This window comes from Oryctolagus cuniculus, chromosome 18 (assembly GCF_964237555.1).
Source record: "Oryctolagus cuniculus chromosome 18, mOryCun1.1, whole genome shotgun sequence".
NCBI classification, from domain to species: Eukaryota; Metazoa; Chordata; class Mammalia; order Lagomorpha; family Leporidae; genus Oryctolagus; species Oryctolagus cuniculus.
This window is the reverse complement of record NC_091449.1, coordinates 3,173,522-3,198,324: the sequence shown is the minus strand read 5'-3', so window position 1 is coordinate 3,198,324 and position 24,803 is coordinate 3,173,522. Positions and strand designations below refer to the sequence as shown.

The 24,803-nt window shown below is 47.6% G+C and overlaps 1 protein-coding gene across 1 annotated transcript in view; it reads right to left on the bottom strand.

Moving 5' to 3' along the window:
• Window positions 1-4,166: 4,166 nt before the first annotated feature.
• LOC100349208 (NACHT, LRR and PYD domains-containing protein 9) overlaps window positions 4,167-24,803 on the bottom strand; it is a 42,498-nt gene continuing 21,861 nt past the window's right edge. Inside the window, exons 5-9 of the mRNA XM_070062676.1 lie at window positions 9,314-9,484; window positions 7,076-7,246; window positions 5,997-6,167; window positions 5,460-5,630; window positions 4,167-4,418 (exon numbers count right to left, since the gene is read on the bottom strand). Coding sequence (XP_069918777.1) covers window positions 4,286-4,418; window positions 5,460-5,630; window positions 5,997-6,167; window positions 7,076-7,246; window positions 9,314-9,484 — 817 coding nt within the window. The 3' untranslated portion in view covers window positions 4,167-4,285. The remainder of the gene's footprint in view (window positions 4,419-5,459; window positions 5,631-5,996; window positions 6,168-7,075; window positions 7,247-9,313; window positions 9,485-24,803) is intronic.

The window sequence follows — 24,803 nt, the reverse complement described above, 5'->3', positions numbered from 1 at the left end:
AAAACTGTGATGGTGATGCCAGAGCCTGAGAAAGGGGGAAGGAGGGATGACTGACAGGTGTAAGTTACAGCCAGGTAGGAATAAGACGTGCTGGGGCCCTGTCTGTTGCACAGTAGGGTGACAATAGATGATGTATGTACTTTTTAAAGGTTTATTTGAAAGTCAGTTACACAGAGAGGAGAGTCAGAGCGAGAGAGAGGTCTTCCATCTGCTGGTTCACTCCCCCAATTGGCTGCAACAGCCGGAGCTGCGCCGATCCAAAGCCAGGAGCCTCCTCCGGGTCTCCCACACGGGTGCAGGGGCCCAAGGACTTGGGCCATCCTCCACTGCTTTCCCAGGCCACAGCAGAGAGCTGGATGGGAAGTGGAGCAGCCAGGACTAGAACTGGTGCCCATATGCGATGCCGGCACTGCAGGCCAGGGCATTAACCTGCTGTGCCACAGCACTGGCCCCTATAATGTATATTTCTAAATAGAAAACTGACAGGACTGTGGATGCTTTTACCATAAGTGTTAAATATTTGAATGTTTATGCTGATTGGCCTTTACACATGTAAACATCTAGACATTACATGATACCACATAAGTATATACAATTTCTGTATGTTGCACTTTTTAAAGCTACAGCATTTTAAAAATGTCAGTTATCTGGATGGCTATTGCATTGATCTGCAGGTCACTCTGGTGTGGTCACTTCAGTACTGTTTCTCCAATCCATAAACCTGGGAGGCACTGTCACTTTGTGTCTCTACTTCCTTTTGTTGATGTTTGTGTGTAGGGTTCTTACACCCTCGTTGCTATGGTTGGATAAAAGTCGGGTGTCTCTCAAAGCCTGTATTGAAAGCTTTGTCTCTGTAGTCTGATTCAAAATGGTGAAAGCTGATGTACAATGGATGCATACAATCACAGTGTGTAGGAGGGGACGGGAGGGCTTGGTCCTATGAGGGTGGTGCCTTGGAGACGGGTGGTTATGGAAGCCAAGCGCAGCCTCCCTCTTGCCTGGATCATCATGGGATCTTCCCTCAGGTGTTCTGCCATCATCACCTTTAGACCCCAGACCCGTTGGGCTCCCCAGTATTGGAGAGTGAACCTCCAAAAACTAAGCCACCATGCGTCCTCCTTTCCTGGGTAATCGGTCTCATTTATGCAGTCTTACAAAGCTGATTAAGACACTGAGTTAAATTCTCAGGAGCTTCTGTTTGTGTAGCTGTTGTGAATAGGATTGCTTTACTGATTCCCTCTTAGCAAGTTCTCTAGGGATGCATAAGAATGCCACTGACAAATTCAGTGATGTTGCAAGATACAAAACCAATTATCAGTTCTAACAGTACTTGGGTAGAGTCTTTTTTTTATTTTTTATTTTTTGACAGGCAGAGTGGACAGTGAGAGAGACAGAGAGAAAGGTCTTCCTTTGCCGTTGGTTCACTCTCCAATGGCCGCTGCGGCCGGCGCACCGCGCTGATCCGATGGCAGGAGCCAGGAGCCAGGTGCTTTTCCTGGTCTCCCATGGGGTGCAGGGCCCAAGCACCTGGGCTATCCTCCACTGCACTCCCTGGCCACAGCAGAGAGCTGGCCTGGAAGAGGGGCAACCGGGACAGAATCCGGCGCCCCGACCGGGACTAGAACCCGGTGTGCCGGCGCCGCTAGGCGGAGGATTAGCCTATTGAGCCGTGGCGCCGGCCCTGGGTAGAGTCTTTAGGTTTATAGTTTGTCATTCTAAACATAGAAAAACCTAAACAATCTGTACTCCTTTCTCTTGCCTAATTTCTCCATCCTTGTCTAGTATAAGATATAGAGGGAAATGCTTTGTTTTTCCCCAAAGAGATGTTGGTGGCCTGTTGGTCACATGTAGCCTTTCTTATGCTAAGGTATAAACTCTTATACATACCTTTTTTGACAGAGAAAGGTCTTCCTTTTTCCGTTGGTTCACCCCCCAGGTGGCCGCTAAGGCCAGCGCACTGTGCCTATCCAGAGCCAGGAACCAGGTGCTTCTCCTGGTCTCCCATGTGGGTGCAGGGCCCAAGGACCTGGGCCATCTTCCACTGCACTCCCGGGCCACAGCAGAGAGATGGACTAGAACCCGGGCTGCCGGCTCTGCAGGTGGAGGGTTAGCCTGTTGAGCTGTGGTGCCAGCCCTTATACATACCTTTTATATTAGAGATCTTTCCCTCAATGTTTTTCTGCATCTGTTGAGACTTTTGATGTCGAAATATCTGATAAACCTCACTTCTGATTTTTGTTCATGTGGTATGGGATTGACTTGGTGGTACTTTGACAGTTTTTGCTACTACGGACACCAGACACACTGGTCTCCACATGAGTTCTGATCTGGTAGTGTCAGGGCAGTGCTGCCCCTGGAGAATGGGGTGAAAGGAATTGGAGTTCTTCTGCATGGGTGTGGTGGACTTCAGCAGTGAAACCATCTGATCCTGGGCTTTTCACTATAGATTCAATATTGTCACTAGTTCTCAGTTCAGGTTTTCTATATGCTCATGGCTCAACTGTGGGAAGCTAGGTGAGCCCAGAAGTCTATTTGCAACACTGTCCATTGATCCTTGGAGTAATTCTGCTATCACAAAGCAAAGACTGATTAGCTTGGCTCAAGGTTTGTTTTTATGTATCCTTGAAATGCATGATGCTATTCCAGATGTGATTGTTAAGCATAGGATATTATTGCTACAAACTTACCTCTTTGTAATGCTGTGATGTACTCTGCAAGTTTTGGCATTTTATTTTTCCTGACTTAAGAATTTAAAAAAAATCATGGGCACCGGTTCTAGTCCTAGCTGCTCCTCTTCCCATCCAGCTCTCTGCTGTGGCCTGGGAAAGCAGAAGATGACCCAAGTGCTTGAGCCCCTGTACCTGCGTGGGAGACCTGGAAGAAGCTCCAGCCGTTGCGGTGAACTGGGGAGTGAACCATTGATAGAAGACCTCTCGCTGCCTTTCCTCTGTGTAACTGACTTTCAAATAAATAAATCTTAAAGCAGCCAGAAGGAAATTTATTATTTCCTTTATTTATTATTATTCAGAAGGGTTCTGCATGACGCCTAGTTTCATCCCATGCAGTCAGATAAAATGTCTCCTATTTTGAATTTAAGGCATGATCTATTGAGAATCCTTAACGACAAGAATGTATTCTGTAGGTATTATACAATTTTCTGTAAACGTCAGACCCATTGGGCTACAGAATGCTTCAACTCCAGCCTCTGGTGATTTTCTATCTGATCTCTGGGGGCAGCAGGCTTGCTGGGTGGTGAGGTTTGTGTGTCTACACGGATTCCTGCACCTCTGGTGTTGTAGCTACTGCCTCCCATTCCAGAGTAGCTCCTGTGGGAAGGACTTTGTAGATGGGGCTGGTGGTACACGGAGCCGAGTCGTCTCACATCTATACTCTCCAACCGTGGCAACACCAGGAGCAGCTGGATGGAGTACAGCGACTGGGAGAGGTGGTGCTGGGACTTCTCAGGGGCTGTGCAGCACGGGGAGCCCATTTCCACGCCCGCAGCTGCAGGCTTGGTACCGCACATCCTGATTAAAGGCCGTTCCTCTGCCCAGGAGGCAGGGCGAGGCCCCTCCCAGGCCTGGAAGGATAGACCTGACTATCAGTGGCTGTTCTGGGGTATGGTGGATTCTCATGAGGCCTGGGGAACTCTCCTGTGACTAGAGCTAGACACTTGCAGTTGGGGGAGTGGGAGTGAGTTATAGTGGGAGTGGCAGCTCAGCTCCTGCTCGGGTTTCTCCTCCCTGTGCCATCTCCTAGTGGCAGAGTGGAGCCCAGAGCACCTCCCTTCCGCCACCTTAGAACCTCCCATTTTTACTTTTGCAACTACAAATGCAAGGTTTCTCCACTGCTTGCAGTCTGGATACTAGGATTTTTTTCTTTTGGTAGTACCCTGTACTTGGAATGGATGTTAATAGCAACACATTTAAGATAGCCAAGGACAGGGTAACTATTGTGACAGTGAAGTGGTGAATTAAACGCATCTGGAAAAGGTAGTGATAGTGGCGTATTCTAAAGGGCAGGCAGAAGTGCAGGATATGTGTTTCTAGTATCTAGATACTGTGGATATCAGACGACCCTGTTCCCAAGATATCCACTAAGGGAATGAAGCCAGACCTTCCAACATGTTCAACATACATTCAGTGTATTTCCTAAATACTGCAAATAGTGTGGGAATGGAAGGCGGAGCCAAAGCCCACAGCGCATACCCACAATCCCGTGCTGTGGAGGAGCAGTCCCCCCTGCCAGGACGTGCACTTTGGATGAGGAAGAGCACTGGGCCCCCTCAGAGGGCCACCCCCTTCATCTTGTTCTCCTCCGCGGCCCACGGTTCGTGTTGTATCGTCAGGTCGGGCTTTCTCTCTTCCGCAGCTGAGAGCAGCCGCCAGCTTTCTTTACCGTATGCAGTTTTGTCCAGCCTGGGAACACAGTTTTGTTCCAACACAATTATCAGCCTTCCTAGAGCCCGTTGCCTGCCTTCATTCCCTAAATATAGACATGAGTCTCTCCTATAGGATAAGAACCCCCCAGTTCACACAAAGCATGGATCCGTAAGATTTGGGAACAGATAGAAGTCGTATAAAAGGGACAACTTTCAGGTGTCCAGTGCTTTTATGCCAAGCCTTATGTGTATTTATGAAGAATGATGTCTGGGTAAAGTCCATCTTATGTAAAAGGACTCGTTTAATAAACCAATACATTCGTCTGCTCTACCATACCTAGTTTTTTGTGAGATAAACACAAGTTTACCTGTGAGTACTTTGATCATTGTTGTCCTAATTGTCCGCTGAGCCCCCCTCAAGAACACGGGTTGTCTGTAAAGTCACTTATACGTCCTGCTCTACGTTACAGTGACGAGGCTGCATTTTCCCTTGGTTCTGGGCTCCGGGTTAGATCTCTATTAGGTTATGACTTCTAAAGACTGAGGTTCACGAGTGACAGGCCAGCTTGAGACAGTGGATTTGAGAGAAAAACTGCCACTCACCGTGTTGTCTTTGTCTCACATTCACACCCAGGTGAGTATTTCAAAAAGTATGTGAAAAATGGATTTAAAAGGCTAGCACCAAACATCTTTTCATTCCATTTTCCACAAACTCTTTGACTTCCTTGTAGGAGGTTCCTTCAAGGAGTTGGTAGATCACAACCCCGCATTGATGGGCATCTAGAAAGGTGCATTTTGTTATCCTTGGGTTTTTCCAGGTAGGGAAGATGCTTAAGTTACCTTTCATTTTCTGATGCACTATGGCCAACAGGTTCTCCCGTAACAGCTGGTGCGAGTGCATACCAGTGGGAGATGACACTGGGGGGTGGGGGCAGATGCCCCAGGGGTCTGGAGAGGCTAGGGTGTTGCACAGGACCATGTCTACACCAAAGCAACCTCCAGCTGAGGTCGAGCAAGATGGACAGGCAACTGCCCTCACCAAGGTCACGCACCCCCCAGCGACACAGCACCCACTCACCCAAGCAGCTCCAGGACACAGTCCACGTGGGTCAGGGCCTCGCACAGCTTCACCACCCCATCGTGGTCCAACATGATCCCGTCGAGGTTCAGGCCTTTCAGGGACTTGCAGGTGATGAGAGCCGAGGCGAGGTCTTCAACACAGGCCGTGGTGAGCTGACACATTTCCAGGCTGCAAGGCAGAGCGGCTGCACCTGCCCCTTCCCGTCTTAGCAGGAGGCTCTGCTCCATGCAGCCGTTCAACCGGGGAGAGGCGTGGCGCCATGGCTAGACACTTCACCTAACCAAAGGGTGCTACTGGCCACTCAGATAGGGGCCGGAGCTGCTGAACCGTCCTGCCCCACCAGGCCCACCCAGCACGATCCAGCCCCGGATGCCCACAGCACCGAGACCCTAGTCCCAGGGGATAGTGCGTTCATCTTCAGAGTGCCCCAGACACGTTCTCTCAAGCCCTGCTTCCCGTCAGCCCTATCAAGGCCCCCACTCCCCCTCCTCCAGAAACAGGTGCCCTTCCACACACAGACCAGCGGGGACGCACCCCAGACGCTGTAACCGGAAGTTGGGGTGCCTCAGGGCTTCACACAGCTGCCTCACGCCGGCATCCTGTATCTCGTTGGACCCCAGTTTCAGGGTCTTTAGACTTTCATTGCAAATGAGAGTTGCCACAATATCCTTACAGCAATCGGCAGTGAGGTAGCAGCCCACCAACCTGTGGGGGGGAGGGGGAGGGTCGGGGAGGGATGGGGTTAAAGACAAACAGACCCCCAGAGCCGTCTTCACGGCTTGCTTTCACTTGGTCCCCTGGGGCAGGAAAGCCCACGTGCTCCTGGCAGGGTGGGGGCGTTGAAGATGCAGGCTTTCCGCTGCTCGCCACCCTGCTCTGCGCTGGCACCCAGGCTCCCTGGGTCCTTCGGTGGCCTGCCCGCTCCCCTTGGGGGCTGCTGCTATCACTTTTCTCCACGGTCACTCCCTTCCAATCTCGCCTTTTGTTGGGGGCTCCCGTGACTGTCCTGTGACACCATTTCCCAGTCCCTGTGCAGAGCCTGCAGGCACGACTCTCCATCCTCCTCATCACCTGCCCGTGTGCAGATGGATACAGAGACACCAGGCCGAGAGGTGCAGCTGGCTTCTAACAGATGCAGCCCAGCACCGGGCAGCAGAGAAGGACCGGAGTCAAAACGGTAGTAGTTAGACACCACAATCTGCTTGCCCCAGTGTGCACGCTGTAAGCACACATGTCCGTGACCCTCTGCAGAACAGGTGTCTTGGGGGCAGGGCTGTGGGAATGTTTTCTGGATCCAGGGCAGCGCCCAGGTGGCAGTGTGAGGACTGGGCGTCCTCCATGCTGTGCCTGCTGGCGTTGACTGACCACACCAGGGGCCAGTCTCTGAGCACAGTTCTCCCCCTGTGTAACTCCAGCTGGCCAGCTCCATCCCCTGTGCACACTCACCCTCCTGAGCAAGCTCACCCAGCCAAGGGCGCTCAGGACGGGGGACCCTGCGGGGTCTACGAGGATTCCACATCACAGTCTGGAGTTGGGACCACAGCACTCGCCCGGTCTCCCTCCCAGTGCCAACACCAGAAACGCCGACGCGGAGGCGCCAGGGCCACACCTACCACAGCTCCTTGAGGGTGCAGTTCTGGTGCTTTAGCACCTCGCACAGAGTCGCCACCCCCGTGTCCTCCAGCATATTTGAGCCCAGGTCCAGCAGGGACAGGGCCCTGTTGCACAGGAGGGCCTTGGAGAAGTAGTCACAGGAGACACTGGTGAGGCAGCAGCAGTTCAGTCTGCAGAGACACACATGGGTTTGTCAGCCCACGAAGCTGTGCGCGGCCACACCCTCAGGGCGCCACAGCACGGCTCTCCCCTCGTCCCTTGCACGCTGTCGCTCAGGACAATGGAGGTGTTAGGATGATGGTTTCAATGGCTACACTATTCTGTAGCTCCGATTAGCCACACTTGTATCCTTTACATTCTTCCTTTTTAATGTATACCGAGTTACAGATCAATTCTTTCACGTGCTAAAGTCTAGTTGTGCATGAAATCCATGTACAGTCCTATTCTGTAAATTCTAATCTATTAACACAACTTATTCAAGCTTGCCACTGAGTTTGCTAAACACTCCAACTAATATATCCAATCTTTATATAAATTTGTCCATGTTCAGAGTCCTGGCTAAGTGTTTATCTGAGTTTTATGAGTTTGTTGAAAATGGTATTGTCTTGAACACTTTTGCATTTTAAGTTATGACATTGCTTTCACAGCCTTTTTGTTTGATAAAGATCCAAGTCTAAAAACAAAACCGGCTAGATGCGTTTTAAACAACCCTTTAGCTCAATGTAGATCATTTTAATTCTCATTTCTGGGTACACTTGAATTCTATTTGTGGTCTCAGCAGGTGTTTTAATAGCTCAATGTTTTTTCTCATGTCATTCTTTCACTAACCTTCCAACTCATGTGTTAAGGGTTTCTATTTATTTTTCTTTTCTTTTCTCCACAGGCAGAGTGGACAGTGAGGGAGACAGAGAGAAAGGTCTTCCTTTTGCCGTTGGTTCATCCTCCAATGGCCGCTGCGGCTGGCACACCACGCTGATCTGATGGCAGGAGCCAGGTTCTTCTCCTGGTCTCCCATGGGGTGCAGGGCCCAAGCACTTGGGCCATCCTCCACTGCACTCCCGGGCCACAGCAGAGAGCTGGCCTGGAAGAGAGGCAACCGGGACAGAATCCGGTGCCCCGACCAGGACTAGAACCTGGTGTGCCGGCGCCACAGGCGGAGGATTAGCCTAGTGAACCGTGGCGCCAGCCTCTTTCATTTCAACGTTTAGTCTTCAAGGAATTTTACTACAGGTTGCACATCCCCATTTTGAAAATCCAAAATCTGAAGTCCTCCCAACCTTGAAACTTCGAACACTGGCACAGCCACAGAACTGGAAAATTCCATTCCTGACCTCATGCAGCATGTCTGTCAGAATGCAGGTGCACTGAAAACCTGCCTAGTTATCTTCAGGCTATGTGTACAAGGCATGCAGGGAACACAAATCCGTGTTTGTAGCTCTGGATCCCCCACCATACTTAGTATGCCCATGCAAGTGTGCCAGGATCTGAACACATCCCAAAGTGAGGTACTTGTGGTCCCAGAATTCTGGATGAAGGTACTCACCCTGTACTGGTTGTCTGACAGTCTCAACAGTCAGTCACCCTTCATATCCCAGCCCGCCTCTGTTTGATGCACCTCAGCATACGATGCCCGTGATCACATGCATGCACAGCGTGTGCACAGCTCACGGGCTGGAGTTCTGCTTCCAGATGGCTCAGGACCAGGCTGCTTATGCAGGACCCCGTCTTAGGGCACTGCAGCCTTTTCTTGGACTTCAAGAAGGTTTCCAGTGTGGCCCGTTTGGACCAACAGAGGATCAGCTCTGCCGCTGTCCTGACCAGCTGCCCCCAGCACAGGCGGCAGCTCTCTCATTCTAGCATCAATTCGAGGGGAGGGAAGACACAGAGGAACCCAGGGACGGCCTTAGAATATCTCAAGTCTGTTCCAGCAAAGACTCCAATGAATTCTTTTCTTCTGTGCTCTGCCCTACTCCAGCACCCCTCCAGGGACAGCGCCCCCCTCCACAACAGCCGAGACGCATTCAGGTCCAGATTAGTCTAGTCCTGCACACCCTGAATGCCATCTCACAGGGCTTTCATATTTGCACGAACTCTGTCCCTGCCAAGCCAGGGGAGGCACAGAGATGTGGCGCAGCTCAACCACACACTCCCCGGTCTGCTGCAGCCTCCCGTGTGCAGGGCGGATCGAGGTGCAGGCGGTTGAGACCGGCCCCAGCACAGTCCCCAGAGCTACTCACATCAGCGACTCCAGGACGCACTCTGGCCGCTTCAGCCCCTTGCACAGTATCATCACACCCGTGTTGTTTAGGGGGTTTTCCACCAAGGACAGACACTTCAGCTTGCTGTTGCAGACGAGGACACTGGCGATGTCATCGCAGTGGTCCTCTTTGATGTCACATTTGCCCAACCTACACGTGACACACAGGTAAGGGGAGGTGACTGATGGGCTACGCAGCTTGGTCACGGAGCCAAGACGCGTGCTTCCACTCCTGCACCTGCTAACCCATGCAAGCACGCAACCCTCACCCCACGGCTCTCCTCGTTTAGCATTTACAGCTTTCCACTGAAGCAAGCCAAGTGTTTACGACAGTGATGCCCAACCAGGAGTCATTTTGCCCTGGGGGAGACCTTCTGAAGGGCCTGGAGACATTTTTTGGTCATCACAGTGGGAGGCTTGCTATTGGCATCTGGTAGGCAAGGGCCAGGATGCTGCTCCATATCCTACAACCAAGGCACATCTGGGACTCGTGACGTCAAATGACGTGTTGTCAGTAATGCTGTAACAGACAGGAAGTGCCATCTGAATCCTGCGCACACACTCAGTATGTAACTCTACACAGTCCTCACCCCGGCTCAGCCATGTCCGGGTGAGGATCTCCCCTGCAGACCTAGCGGTTTCCAGATCGCACTGGATGGCTGTCCTGCAGTGTACCTCGATCCTAGCACCGTCGTCCTTGATTGTAGACAGACTGCAATCCAGCATCTGTGCCACAAGACAACTCCCACTCGGATGCCACTTGCTTTTCCTAGGTTTTGCCTGTGCTCTCCCCGCCAAAGAAACCTTTTATTTAATGAGTACAAATTTTTTTTTGACAGGCAGAGTGGATACTGAGAGAGAAAGAGACAGAGAGAGAGGTCTTCCTTTGCCGTTGGTTCACCCTCCAATGGCCGCCATGCTGTGGCTGGCGCACCACGCTGATCCGACGGCAGGAGCCAGGTGCTTCTCCTGGTCTCCCACGGGGTGCAGGGCCCAAGCACTTGGGCCATCCTCCACTGCACTCCCTGGCCACAGCAAAGAGCTGGCCTGGAAGAGGGGCAACCGGGACAGAATCTGGCGCCCCGACCGGGACTAGAACCCGGTGTGCCAGCGCCGCTAGGTGGAGGATTAGCCTAGTGAGCCGCGGCGCCGGCCACAAATTTCTTAAGTACAACTTTAAGGATATAGTGGTTCTGCCCACCAAACCCACCCTCCAACCCCCATTCCCACCCCACCTCCCATTCCCATTGTCCATTAACATTCATTTCCAATTACCTTACACACAGAAGACCAACTCTATACTAAGAAAGATATCAAGAATTTGCACATACACAACTGTTTGAGACCCAGTTTTACTGTTAATTCTCATAGTACAAATTGTGAAAACAGAGGTCCTACATGGGGAGTTAGTGCACAGTGACTCCTGCTATTAATTTAATAACAACACTTATGTATGATGTTAGTGATCACCCGAGGCTCTTGTCGTGAGCTGCCAAGGCTACGGAAGCCTTTTGAATCCAGTCTCCATCGGTATTTAGACAGGGCCATAAGCCAAGTCGAAGTTCTCTCTTCCCTTTAGAGGAAAGTGCATCTTTGATGGCCCCTTCTTTCCACTGGGGTCTCACCCACTGAGGTCCTTCATGTAGGTCATTTTTTGGCCACAGTGTCTTGGCTTTCCATGCCCGACATGCTTTCATGGGCTTTTCAGCCAGACCAGAATGCCTTAAGGGCTGATTCTGATTGCCTGTGCTTCTGACCACCGGCTTGAGGTCTGTGGGTTCCCATGACCCCTTCCTCAGTGTGATGGATTTCCTTGAGTGGATCCTGGAGCTCGAGAAGCGCGTTTACGAGTTTGGCTCACTAGTAAGTGACGGGATGAGCACAGAGAAGCAGCCTGATGCAGGGAGGAACAGGGTGGGTCTGGGACACAGCCAAGCCCAGGAGCTGCCGTCTCAGAGGAGGACAGAGGATCTGGAGCTGCCCAGACTTTTCATTGGAGAATTCTATGGAAGATTGGTCAAACAGGCCTGGTTGAGTGTTCACCCCACTTCCCGCCCCTCTTCCTTCCATGAGGATCGGAGAGGACTTCATGGTTTGGTCCTTCTGGTAACCAGTTTCCATCTAAGAGCCCAGCAAGCGTTCTCCACTCAACACACGATCCTGCGCTCACTTTGGCAGCACACCCACTGAGACTGGGGTGATGCAGAGGTGACCACGCCCCCGGGCAAGGACGACACGCCAGGCTGCAGAGTGTGTCATGCGTTTAAACAAGAGCTGGGGGAAGGCACGCCCAGCAGTGGGCATTCGACAAAGTCACGCTGGAATAGGTGGTGTGTTTGCTCTGAGCATATCACAGGGGTCACAGCCAACAGTCAAGGCGGGTCAAAGAACCCACGGGACCAGCTACAAAGGAGTGTGCAGACCTGCAGCTCAGGACTGCGTCCCATGCAGGCGGCAGCGCAGGAATCGCCAGTGTATTTGTAAAAAACCACCACTAAGGTTGTTCTCCAGTAACAAAGCCAACAGAAACCTCCAAAGAGTCTCCTGTCAACCCACACAATGCCAAAGGATTTACCAGTTCCGTGTCAGTAACCAGGGTCAGAGACCAAATATTACAGCAAAATATTCTATCTCCAGTACTTGTGAAATCAAAAATTTTTAGGGGGGCTGGCACTGTGGCATACCAGATAAAGCTGCCACCTGTAGAGGCAGCGTCCCATATGGGCACTGGTTCAAGTCCCAGCTGTTCCATTTCCCATCCAGCTCTCTACTTTGGCCTGAGGAAGCCCAAGTAGGTGGCTGAAGTCCTTGGGTCCCTGCACCCACGTGAGAGACCCAGAAAAATCTCCTGGCTTCAGATGGGTGCAGCTCTGGCTGGTGTGGCCAACTGGGGAGTGAACCAGTGGACGGAAGATCGCTCCCTCTCCCTGTCCCTCTGTAACTCTTTCAAATAAATCTTAAAAAAAGTTCTTGGAGTTCTGGGCCAAGGACCAAATACGTGCATTTCTTATTCTGTCTCGGTGTCAGTAGCCCTGCCCTGTGCCTCCTGCAGCTCACAAGTGGCAGGTACCCAGGTCCCTCACAAGCCCCACTGGGTTTCAGGCCACATCTGTGTGTCCTCATTCCACAGCTGCCTCCCCATTCCTCTCCATCCTGCTCCAAGGTCAATGCCTGTGGATATTGTGATACCCGAGTGCTTCCCCTTCCTGACAAGGCTCACAGATCTCATCCTTCAAATTTACAAAGTAGGAGTGGACTTCAAAAAGGTCATGGAAAAACCGAATTAAAAGTTTATTTTTTGGAAAAAAATCTTGAGTTCTATCCATAGTTTTCTTCATAATACATTTTCTATTTCAAAGACTCACACCCCCACAATAGGGTTCAATTCTGTTCTGAGACTAAAAGACAATTAGAGGCCCGTGCTGCAGCTTACTAGGCTAATCTTCTGCCTTGTGGCACTGGCACACCAGGTTCTAGTCCCGGTCAGGGCGCCGGATTCTGTCCCGGTTGCCCCTCTTCCAGGCCAGCTCTCTGCTGTGGCCAGGGAGTACAGTGGAGGATGGCCCAAGTGCTTGGGCCCTGCACCCCATGGGAGACCAGGAGAAGCACCTGGCTCCTGCCATCGGATCAGCGCGGTGCGCCGGCTGCAGCGCGCCGGCCGCGGCGGCCATTGGAGAGTGAACCAACGGCAAAGGAAGACCTTTCTCTCTGTCTCTCTCACTGTCCACTCTGCCTGTCAAAAAAATTTAAAAAGCCAATTAGAAAATGTTTAAGAAATAATGTTTAGCATATAAGGAAAAACATACTCAGGATCTTACACAAACATGAATCCATAAATGTAGGAAGCTCAATTTTAAGTAAGATAAACATAGGCAGAAAACACAATGAAAATAAATGTATAAGTGGCCAAAGACACATTACCTTTCACGGAACAAAATACTGGTGCCTGAATTTGGAACAACGTATGTGAGCCAGAATCTGAGAATTCTGTCTTGACAGTTTAAAAGAGAATCCTGACAGCTTATAATTTTCTGATGTGTGTGGGGCATCTTCAAAACTGGAATCCAGACACTGGCATTTTCAAATCTATACCTGAGGTCGTCTTGTTGGCAGTGTCTTCGCCAGCATCCTGTGTTCCAATGGGGGAATGGCGGCTCCACATCACAGCACAAGGAAACATTCCACGTAGAGCAGAGCCCCAGTTCTGTGTGCTACAAGTTCTAGAAAAACACGGGCTATCCTTGTGACTTTGAGCTTGAAAATAATTTCTTAGGAAAGGCATGAAGCATAAAATTAAGAATTCAGTTTTTGAAAAAAGATTGAGAGGCAGAGAGATCTTCCATCCACTCGTTTGCACCCCAAATGGCTGCGACGGTCAGAGCTGGGCCAATCTGAAGCTGGGGGCTTCCTCTGGGTCTCCCACATGGGTCAGGGGTCCAAGGACTTGGGCCATCTTCTACCGCTTTCCCAGGCCATAGCAGAGAGCGAGATTTCAAGTGCAGCAGCCAGGACTTGAACTGGTGCCCACATGGGATGCCGGCAGTGCAGGCAGAGGCTTAGTCCACTGTGCCAAAACGCCGGCTCCGAGAAATCAGTTTTGGTCATGAGCCTTTTCCTATCCAAAGACATTAAGGATGTGGGGGAAAAACAAACAAAAAAAATCCCAAAACCAAACTAGCCACACAGAGACTATTTGCAGGATGTAAAAGAGCACCCATAAACCTATTAAAAGACAGCCCAATCCATCAATGGGTCCAAGAGGCACATCCAACTGGTGTTGGGAGTCCAACAGTCAAACACACAAAAAGGCACTTTAATCCACCCACCTCGCTGTCTCAGCCAGGATGGCCAGGATTTTGAAACTCAACCCCACAAGCTGGCAAGTTTGGGGTGCAAGTGAACAGTTGTGCACTTTGTGGGAGTATCAACTGGTAAAGTCGCAGCAAAGCCTTTTACTACCTATGAAAATGGCACACACATTCCACGTACATCAAAAACCCCACTTGTGGGTCTACACTCAGGAGAAGTGGGCGACTGGTTATCCAGGACCCAAGCACGATCAGAATGTCGACGGAGGTCAGACTCACCTCACGAGGACAGCGGAGTCGTGTTTCTCTGGGGCTTTTGGGATGGTTATCTGGAAGCCTCCAAGCTCAAGCAGCCTGTAAAGTGTGTGTCAAGGCTTTGGGAGACGGGGCTGTTTTTATAGACTTAGGTTCAAGAGGGTTGCGAATTCCACCTCTTGTTCCTCAGGAGGTGTGTTGGGAGTTCCAGGACAGGGATTACCCACGTTCTCAGCAAACAGTGGGAACGAGCCCCCTGACAATCGCCAGAGCTACCGAGTTACATTTCCGAATCCGCGGTCTGGCTCAGTTCACAAGTCCGGTTCAGTAGCTCCACCGTGGATGTGGCTTAGCTCAAATATTTTTGCCGTGATGGTTCCCGAGACCTCCAAGCTCCATTCTAAGAGCCCTGGATCAATGCTACTCGGATTGTCTTTCTTGACAAAAGCAATTATATTAACAAGAGAACCCGCTGCCTGTCAGAGCTGCGAAGAATTCCAGAGAGCCATCCACCACGGTCTGTCTGGGGAGCATCGCAGAGGCGTTCATCTTGTCGATGAGGTCGGGTTAACTCGGGACATGTGCACATCATTGCGTATTAGCAGACTTGCAGGATCCTTTGGGCTTCGTTCCTCTATGCACCTATTTCCAGATGCGTCCTTCTTGAAACTGACCACCTTTCTTTTCTTTTTCAGCATATTCTATCTCTGAGGACAGCTGTAACCAACCATGCTCTAAAAACGAGAATCTCCAACCTGTGATGAACTCACCCCTGTTTATCCAATGCCTGCCTTTTTGGGCCCAGCCAAATGTAATTTCACTGAATAATGTTAAAGGAAGATTTACTGTCATGGAATACATCCACTCTGGAATCTGACCACTTTGGAACACTTCCCACACTGTATACAAGTCATCGGGCTTTTGTCTACGGGGCTGAGGTTACCTACATATTGCCCCGAATGAGCTGTGTATTAACCGGCTTACAGACCTTGACTATTTCTCTTAGTGATGACAGCTGGCTACTAGGAATGGTCCAATATTCAATAGAACCGTTACGTCAATCATGGTATAATGACGTATCGCAATGCCATGCAGCAAAAGCAAGACGACACAATGAACGCCTAATAGATTTCTCTCAAACTCATGCTCCACTTATGTTATAAGATTTTGGTTTTGTATAAAAAATCTCTAAATATCACAAAGGAGAAATACAGCAGGCAGTCCAACAGAACAGATACTGTAAATGTAAAGTACAAAATGATACCCACGATCAGGTTTTAGTCATCTAAACCAAAATAAAGTACTTTAAAATTAATGCCGAGTTAGCTTTTAGAAATGGCAACTGGGCTATATATACCTAACAACTGTGAGATAAGACCTACAGGGAAAGAAACAAAACGAAACAAGCAACAGTTATGTCTGGGGAAGGCTAGGGTGGTCGGAAGTGAGGGTCCAGGGAATTTTGTAAATTTTTTCCACTGGGATACTTCATAGCATTTTTAAAAAATCATATTAAGAAAAACGAAATTCTTGACTATCAAATCAACCCGAGAACATGCAGCATGTGGAGGCCACAATCCTGCTCCTGAGGTTGGAACCCACCACTTGCTTCCTTGCTTGCTTTGGGGTTGTTGAACTCCTGACAGAGATCTGAGTCTGTAATCCAGGCTCTGCAAGTGTCTGCATTCATTTCCTGCTTGCTCACTTCTTGTCTGCCAGCGTTCTCTAACATTCTGGTATATTCCCTCCATGACAGCTTCCCTCAACCTTCAACAGTAATTGACAGCTTTTGGCCTGCAGACTCAAGAAGTAGCAGAGACAAGTACAGGGCCAGGCCCCCCAGGGAATGCAGGAAGTTATGCTGTACTTGGGTCTTGGTAGTATGCGACACCGTGTTCCATTCCCACTGAGGAGTCAGGGCCTGGAGTAGCTCCACCAACTTCCCTTGTGGGTGACCAAGATGGCAGGATCCCCCTTGGTCTGGTCTGTGTGATGAGCCCAATGGTCCCAGTTCATTTTCCTTGAACGTTCTATACTACTTCTCTACCTGGTATTTCTTCAAGACATTTTGGCTCAAATTCACAAGCATTCCCCCTGAACTAAATTTCTGCTATTAGTTTTGGGTTTAGAAAACACACTGAGGAGTTTCAAGATGGTGGAGTAGGGAGGGAGCTTACCGCTCTAGTCTAGGGGAAGACAGTTTAACGAAGGGGGATAGAGTGCAGTCTCAGGGAAGAGTTAGGAGAAAATGGCAGAGGAAACTGTGCAAATTAGAGAGACACAACGGATCTACATGGAGGGCATGGGCACCCACGGCTCGGGACTCCAGCAGCCAAGAGCCGATGCACCAGTGTTGGAAACAGCTTAGCTTAGACCACAGCAGGCCAAGCCACCAGCACTACAGCTGCAGGAAGAGCCTAGAGGAAACCCAGCTTGGAGCCCAGTGTACCTGGCAAAGCAGAGGAAAAGAAAGACATCACCCTCTCCCCTATCACTTTACAACAGCATCCTGTAAGGAGCCGACAGAGCGGGCGCCATTTTAGATATACTTAACAGCTGCACCAGCTCATGTCTGTGCCCAGCCATCAGCCTAGTGGAGACTCCTAATTCTGGTGGGGAGAACTCAAGGGGGCTGGGGACTGTGGGAGGCTTCTGTGCTGGGACCGTGAATGTGACTGAGGCTGTGTGGGAGGACTCATGATGTGGCCAGGATTTCGGGCAGTCACAGTGGGAGACTCCACACGCACAGGGCTTCCTGGCTACCTGGTGGGGGACATTGCTGCGGAATCTGAACTTATATTGAGGACTGCACATAGCCTTTGTGTGGGTCCTTGGGAAGAGCTGATGAATATTATACCCACTGGGGCCAGCGCTCAGGTACTCATCTCCTTTGATGAGAGGAGCTCAGCTGAACAGAATATACCTCCCTTCTAATTAAAAAGATTTACCATGCCAAACCTGGGTTGTCACCTTAGACACACCCTTCACACTAGAGAACTGAACAGAGATCCCTGGCCACACCTACAAGCCTCTAGATATTCACTGAGAGCAGACAGTCCACACATCTACAGAGGCATAGTACAAAGATAAAGGTTACCACAGCAAAAAACAAATAAACCAATGGGTATCTCCACAAATGTTGAACAACAAATGCACCAATCCAAGAAACAAGAAGACAACATGACATCCTCAAAAGAACACAATACTTCAATACTAGATTGTGAAGATGAGATGGAAGAAATGCAAGAAATGGAACTCAAAAATTGATCATAAGATTACATGGAAGTAATCAGAAGCAAATGCATGAACTATTGAAATCCATACAGGACATGAAAGAATTTCTCCCATGAAATTGAGATCTTAAAGAGAAATCAAAATGAAGAATTCAATAGAACAAACGAAAAATGCAGCGGAAAGCCTTAACAGAATCAGTAAAACAGGAGAAATAATATCCAACTTAGAAGACAAAGATCAGGAAATTGCACAAACCAGAAGAGGAAATTAGAAAGCTGGAACACTGTTGGGAGGAGTCTACAGGATACTATCAAACGACCCAGAATATAGGTTCTAGGGGTTCTTGAAGGCATGCAAAGAGAATTAGAAGGACTTTTTAGTGAAACAATAGCAGAAAACTTCCCTAATTTGGAGAAAGAAAGGGACATCCAAGTACAGGAAGCACAAAGAACTCCTAATAGACACGACCAGAAAAGATCTTCACCACAACACATTGTAATAAAACTCACAGTAAAACAAAAGATTCCAAAATGTGCATTAGAGAAGTGCCAGATTACTCTCAGAGGATCTCCAATTAGACTCAGTACTTCTCATCAGAAACCCTACAGGCTAGGAGAGAATATTCCAAGTATTAAGAGAAAAAAAAAACTGTCAGCCCAGAATACTATACCCTGAAAAGCTCTAATTTATGAATGAAGGGGAAATAAAGACCTTTGGTGACAAACACAAATTAAAAGAATTTGTCACCACCCATCCAGCCCTGCAGAAGATGCTTAAGGATGTGCTGCACACAGAAACACAGAAACATTGTCATCACTATGAAAGAAGGCAAAGGAAGAAAATCTCAAAGTTCAAAGGAAAAACAAAGTAAAAAATAGGAATATTTTTGGAAAAGTTGCAGGGCAAAATCATTACTTATCAATTGTCACCTTGAATGTTAATGGTCTCAACTCTCCAGATGAAATTCAGACTGGCTGAATGGATTAAAAAATAAAACCCATGTATTTGCTGCCTACAAGAAACACATCTCACCAAAGATGCACCCAGACTGAAAATGAAAGTATGGAAAAAGATATTCCATGCCAACAGAAACCAAGAAAAGAGCTGGTATGGCCATCGTAATATCAGACAAAAATAGACTTTAACACAAAACCTGTTAAGAGAGACAAAGAGCGGCACTGTATAATGATTAAGGGATGAATTCAACAGGAAGATGTAACTATCATAAATGTATATGCGCAAATCACGGGGCACCTGGCTATTTAAAAGAAATGTTAAGGGATCTAAAGGGAGACACAGGCTCAAATACATTAGTAATGGGGGACTTCAATACCCCACTTTCAGCAATGGACAGATCAGACAGAAAAATCAGCAAGCAAACAGCAGAGTTCATCGACACTATACACCAAATGGACCTAACAGATAGCTACAGAACTTTACATCCTACAGTTGCAGAATACACATCCTTCTCACCAGTGCCTGGAACATTCTCTAGGACTGACCACATACTAGGCCATAAAACACGTCTCAACAAATTAAAAAAAAATCAAAATCACACCATGCGTCTTCTCAGACCACAATGGAATGAAGCTGGAATCCAGCAACCCAGGAATCCCTAGAGCATATGCAAACACATGGAGACTGAATAACGTGCTTCCAAATGGACAGGGGTCATAGAAGAAATCAAAAGAGAAATAAAAAACTTTCTGCAAATGAAGAAGATGACAACATAATAGATCAAAGTTTATGGGACACAGTAAAAGCAGGGTTAAAAGGAAAGTCTATAGCAATTGATACCTGCATCAAGAAATTGGAAAGGCACTAAATGAGCTATCAATGCATCTCAGGGATCAAGAAAAACAAAAGCAAACCAAAACTAGGAGAAAAGTAGTGATTAAAATCGAAAACAAAATTGAATAAAAAGAAAGATCAGCAAAACAGCTGTTTTTTGAAAAAAAAAAAATTGACACCATTAGTCCAACTAACCAAAGTGATAGAGAATACCCAAATCAATAAAATTAGAGATGATGAAGGAAATAGAAACAGACACCACAGAAATAAAAATCATCAGAAATTGCTACGAAGAGCTGAAGGAGACAAAACTGGAAAACCTAGAAAAAAATGGACAGATTCCTGGACACATACAACCTACCTAAATTGAGCCATGAAGACACAGAAAACCTAAACAGATCCATAACAGACAAAAACTGAATAATAAAAGCCCTCCAAAGAAAAGCTCAGGACCGGATGGTTTCACTGAATTCTACCAGACATTTAAAGAACTATTCCAATTCTTATCAAGTTACTCAAAACAATTCAAAAGGAGAGAATCCTCCCAAATTCTATGAAGCCAGCATCACCTTAATTCCTAAACCTGAAAAAGATGCAACAGAAAGAATTACAGACCAATTTCCCTGATGAACATAGATGCAGAAGTCCAACAAAATTCTAACCAGTAGAATCCAACACCACATCAGAAGATCATCCACCCAGACCAAGTGGGATTTATCTCTGGTATGCAGGGATGGTTCAACATTTGCAAATCAATGTAATACACCACATTAACAAACTGCTGAACAAAAACCATATGATTATCTCAATAGATGCAGAGAAAGCATTTGATAAAATACAATACCCTTTCATGATGAAAACTCTAAGCAAATTGGGTATAGAAGGAACATTCCTCAATACAATCAAGGCAATTTAGGACAAACCCATGGCCCGCATCATATTGAATGGTGAAAAGTTGGAAGCATTCCCGCTGAGCTCTGGTACCAAATAGATGCCCACTCTCACCACTGCTATTCAATATAGTTCTGGAAGTTCTAGCTAGAGCTATTAGGCAAGAAAAAGAAATTAAAGGGATACAAATTGGGAAGGAAGAACTTAAACTATCTCTCTTTGCAGACGATATGATTCTTTATTTAAGGGATCCAAAGAACTCTACTAAGAGATAATTGGAACTCATAGAAGAGTTTGGCAAAGTAGCAGGGTATAAAATCAATGCACAAAAATCAACAGCCTTTGTATACACAAGCAATGCCATGGCTGAGGAAGAACTTCTAAGATCAATCCCATTCACAATAGCTACAAAAACAATCAAATACCTTGGAATAAACTTAACCAATGATGTCAAAGATCTCTACGATGAGAATTACAAAATATTAAATAGAAGATACAGAAATGGAAAAATCTTCCATGTTCATGGATTGAAAGATCAATATCAAAATGTCCATTCTTCCAAAAGCTACTTACAGATTCAATGAGATACCAGTCAAAATACCAAAGATATTCTTGTAAGATCTAGAAAAATTGATGCTGAAATTCATATGGAGGCATAGGAGACCTCAAATAGCTAAAGCAATACTACACAACAAAAACAAAGCCAGAGGCATCACAATACCAGATTTCAAGACATACTACAAGGCAGTTATAATCCAAACGGCCTGGTACTGGTACAAAAAGAGGTAGATAGACCAATGGAACAACAGAAACACCAGAAATCAATTCAAACATCCAAATCCAAAACCAAATTGTATTTGGCCAACAAGCCAAAACCAATCCCTGGAGCAAGGTCAGTCTATTCAACAGACAGTGAAGGGAAAACTGGGTTTCCACATGCAGAAGCATCAAACAAGACCTCTACCTCACACCCTGCACAAAAATCCACTCAACATGGATTAAAGATCTGAATCTATGACCTGACACCATCAAATTATTAGAGAACATTGGGGAAACCCTGCAAGATATAGGCACAGGCAAAATCTTGGAAAAGACCACAGAAGCACAGCCAATCAAAACCAAAATTAACAAATGGAATTACAAATTGAGAAGTTTCTGTACAGCAAAAGAAACTCAAAGTGAAGAGGCAACCGACAGAGAAATTATTTGCAATCCATGCAACTGATAAAGCACTAATAACCAAAATGTTGTTGAATTTCTTGCTCTTTGTACAACAACCCAGTTGAGATGGTCAAAGGACTTAGATATTTTTCAAAAGAGGAAATCCAAATGGCCAACAGACATATGAAAAAATGTTCAGGATCACTAGCAATCAGGGAAATGCAAATCAAAACCACAATGAGGTTTCACCTCACCCCGGTAAGAGTAGCTTTCATACAGAAATCAGCTCACAGATGCTGGAGAGGATGTGGGGAAAAAGGGACACTAACCCACTGCTGGTGGGAATGCAAACTGGTCAAGCCACTATGGAAGACAGTTTGGAGATTCCTCAGAAATCTGAATCTAGTCCTACCACATGACCCAGCCATCCCACTCCTCAGAATTTACCCAAGGGAAATGACATCAGCAAATAAAAGTTATCTGTACCTTCATGTTTACTGCAGCTCAATTCACAATAGCTAAGACATGGAATAAACCTAAATGCCCATCAATGGAAGACTGTGTAAAGAAATTATGGGCTATGTACTCTATGGAATACTACACAGCAGTTAAAAGAAATCTGGTTATTTGCAACAAAATGGATGAATCTGGAAAACATCATACTTAGTGAAATAAGGCAGTCCCAAAGAGACAAATACCGTATGTTCTCCTTGATCTGTGTTAACTAGTGGAGCACCTAAAAGGAAATCTTTAGAAGTGAAACTGACACTTTGAGAAGGTATGACTTGAGCTGCTCTTGCATTGATTGTCAAGGAATAGTTTTGTTTTTTCGTTTTTTTTCCTTCATACTATTTGTTGAACTCCACTTAACATAGAGTTAATCCTATGTATATAAAAGCAACTGAATTGAAAATAGATCTCAGTAAAAAATAAGAGTGGGAATAAGAGGGAGGAGGAAGTTTGTAACTGTAAAGCTGTATAGCCTGGCATACATTCCTATGGACTTACTTCTAAGGGTCCAGTTTAAAAATTTGTCATGGGACCCCAAATTCCATTAAACTTGGTTGTAAAATTCCATCTTAATTGTTAAAGTGATCATATTAAGTGTTAAAGTGAACATATAGATAGGATTAAGTGTTACAGTGATCATATAAATAGGATCAAGTACCTGGTACTAAGAGATAGAATTATAAAGGAGCAAATGTTCCAACATGGGAAGCAGTCCACACAGCAGACTCATAGAATGATAATCACTGTAACACTCTGACCTCAGAATCAGCCCTTAAGTCTTCCTGGTCTGGCTGAAAAGTCCGTGAGAGCATCTCAGGCATGGAAAGCTAGGACACTGTGGCAAAAAAAAAGAATGTTCTACATGAAGATCTCTATGGGTGAGATCCAGTGGAAAGAAGTGGTCAAAGAAGGATGTACTTTTCTCTGAAGGGAGGAGAGAAGTTCCACTTTGCTTATGACCTTGCCTAAACACTGGTGGAGATTGTGGATTCAAAGTCTTCCATAGCCTAGGCAGCTCATGTCAGGAGCCTTGGGTGGTCACTGACAGCATACATAAGACTGTTAACTGTTAAATTAACAGGAGTCACTGTGCACTAACTCTCTATGCAGTACCTCTGTCCTCAATGAGTTGTATTATGAGACTTAACTGTAAAACTAGTTCTCAAACCATTGTGTTTGTGTGTATGTGTGCGAATTGTTGAAATATTAGTGTGCAGTTGGTCTTCAGTGTACAAAGTTAATTGGAAATGAATCTTAATGGTGAATGGGACTGGGAATGGGAGAGGGAGGAGTCGTCTGAGTGTGGGTGGGAGGGTGGGTATGGTGGGAAGAATAACTACATTCTTACAGTTGTACTTATGAAATTTGTATCTCTTAAGACTTATTAAAAAAGAAAACATACTACAAATAATTCGGATTTTAAAGTCATTTATAGGGAGTAGAGACCAGGACAGCAGCTGAGTAAGACGTGCCATAACCCCCTCCCCACAGAGACACCAATGAGCATCCATTGACGCACCAGCTCACCTCACCAGTCACAGATGCCAGGTCAGAGACCACACGGCCTCCTCTGGCAGCATAGTAAGGAAAGCTACACTGGGGAAGACAGGAAGGAAGGCATTGCCAGGTCACCCCTCCCCCAGCTCCAGGGAGCACAATGTGGACAAAGACAACTCCCATTTGGGGTGGGGGGACAGGCCCACAGCATCAAGACTGAGTTGGACTCAGGTTTCCAGCCCCAGGCTCCAAGTTGCAGACAGATAATCTGGTGACACAGCCAGGCAGCTCTCCCAACTACTGGCAAAAACGGGAGCAAGACCCCGACATGCAGAGTAGGGCAGGGGGAGGGGCTCAGGCCCATGCCTTGGAGCTCGGCCACTCACCCACTGGAGACCCAGAACCTGATGGAGCCCAAGGCTTCTGACCACAAGTTGGTTCTCAGAGCCTCTAGACTTGCCCATCACCCGGGGATCTGCGGTCCACTGGGACAAATTTTGGCATGAGTCACCGTCGATCTCAGGTGGTCCTGCTGTGCACCCCATGGGACTTCATGGGGCCTGGTGACTCTAGGACCCCAGTGTCACCAAGCCTGGTGCCAGTCTGGGTAGTAAGAAGCTGTCCTTATCACTGTCCCCCAAACTTGGGCAGACAGTCAGGAGCCACAGGGCTGTGTCTTGGGACTCAGCCCAACATGGGGCAGACCTCACTGGTTCCTGTCCCTAGGCAAATGCCTGTTGTCAGTCTCTGGACTTGCCCAGTACTAGGGGAAAACACGGAGCTGGTAGAATGGATGTGGAATGGCATGTGTCACCACCATCCTCACATGGCAACTGTGTGCACCCCAAGAGTGCACGGGGCCTAATGACCATGAGGGCCAGGCATGACCCACCTGGTGCCTGCCCAGGTAGCTGAGGGGCTGCTTCAATTACTCCTCCTGCAAGCTTTGGCAGGCAGGAAGAAGTCACAGGGCCATTTTAGGACTCAGTGCCAGTAACCTCCACTGTCGAGCAGATCCCAGGCTAGCCTCCAGATCCGCTTCAGAACCAAGTGGACCTCTGTGTCAATCAGTCCAGCGCACTAGCTACCACCAGCAGTGGCTGGCCTCAGTGCCACCTCAGCAGGGTGAGCTAAGCTGTTCCCAGTGGGCTGTGGGCTCCAGGTGTCGTCCAGCATCGGAGCCCTGTACCAGGAGTCGGAAACTATCACAGGCCCAGGCTGTGTAGGCACCGTGCAGAACACTGTGTAGAACGCCCCTGGGTAGGCACCGGCTCAGTTTCTTCTGAGAAACACTCCAACTGGCAGATTGAAGTGAAATTCGAG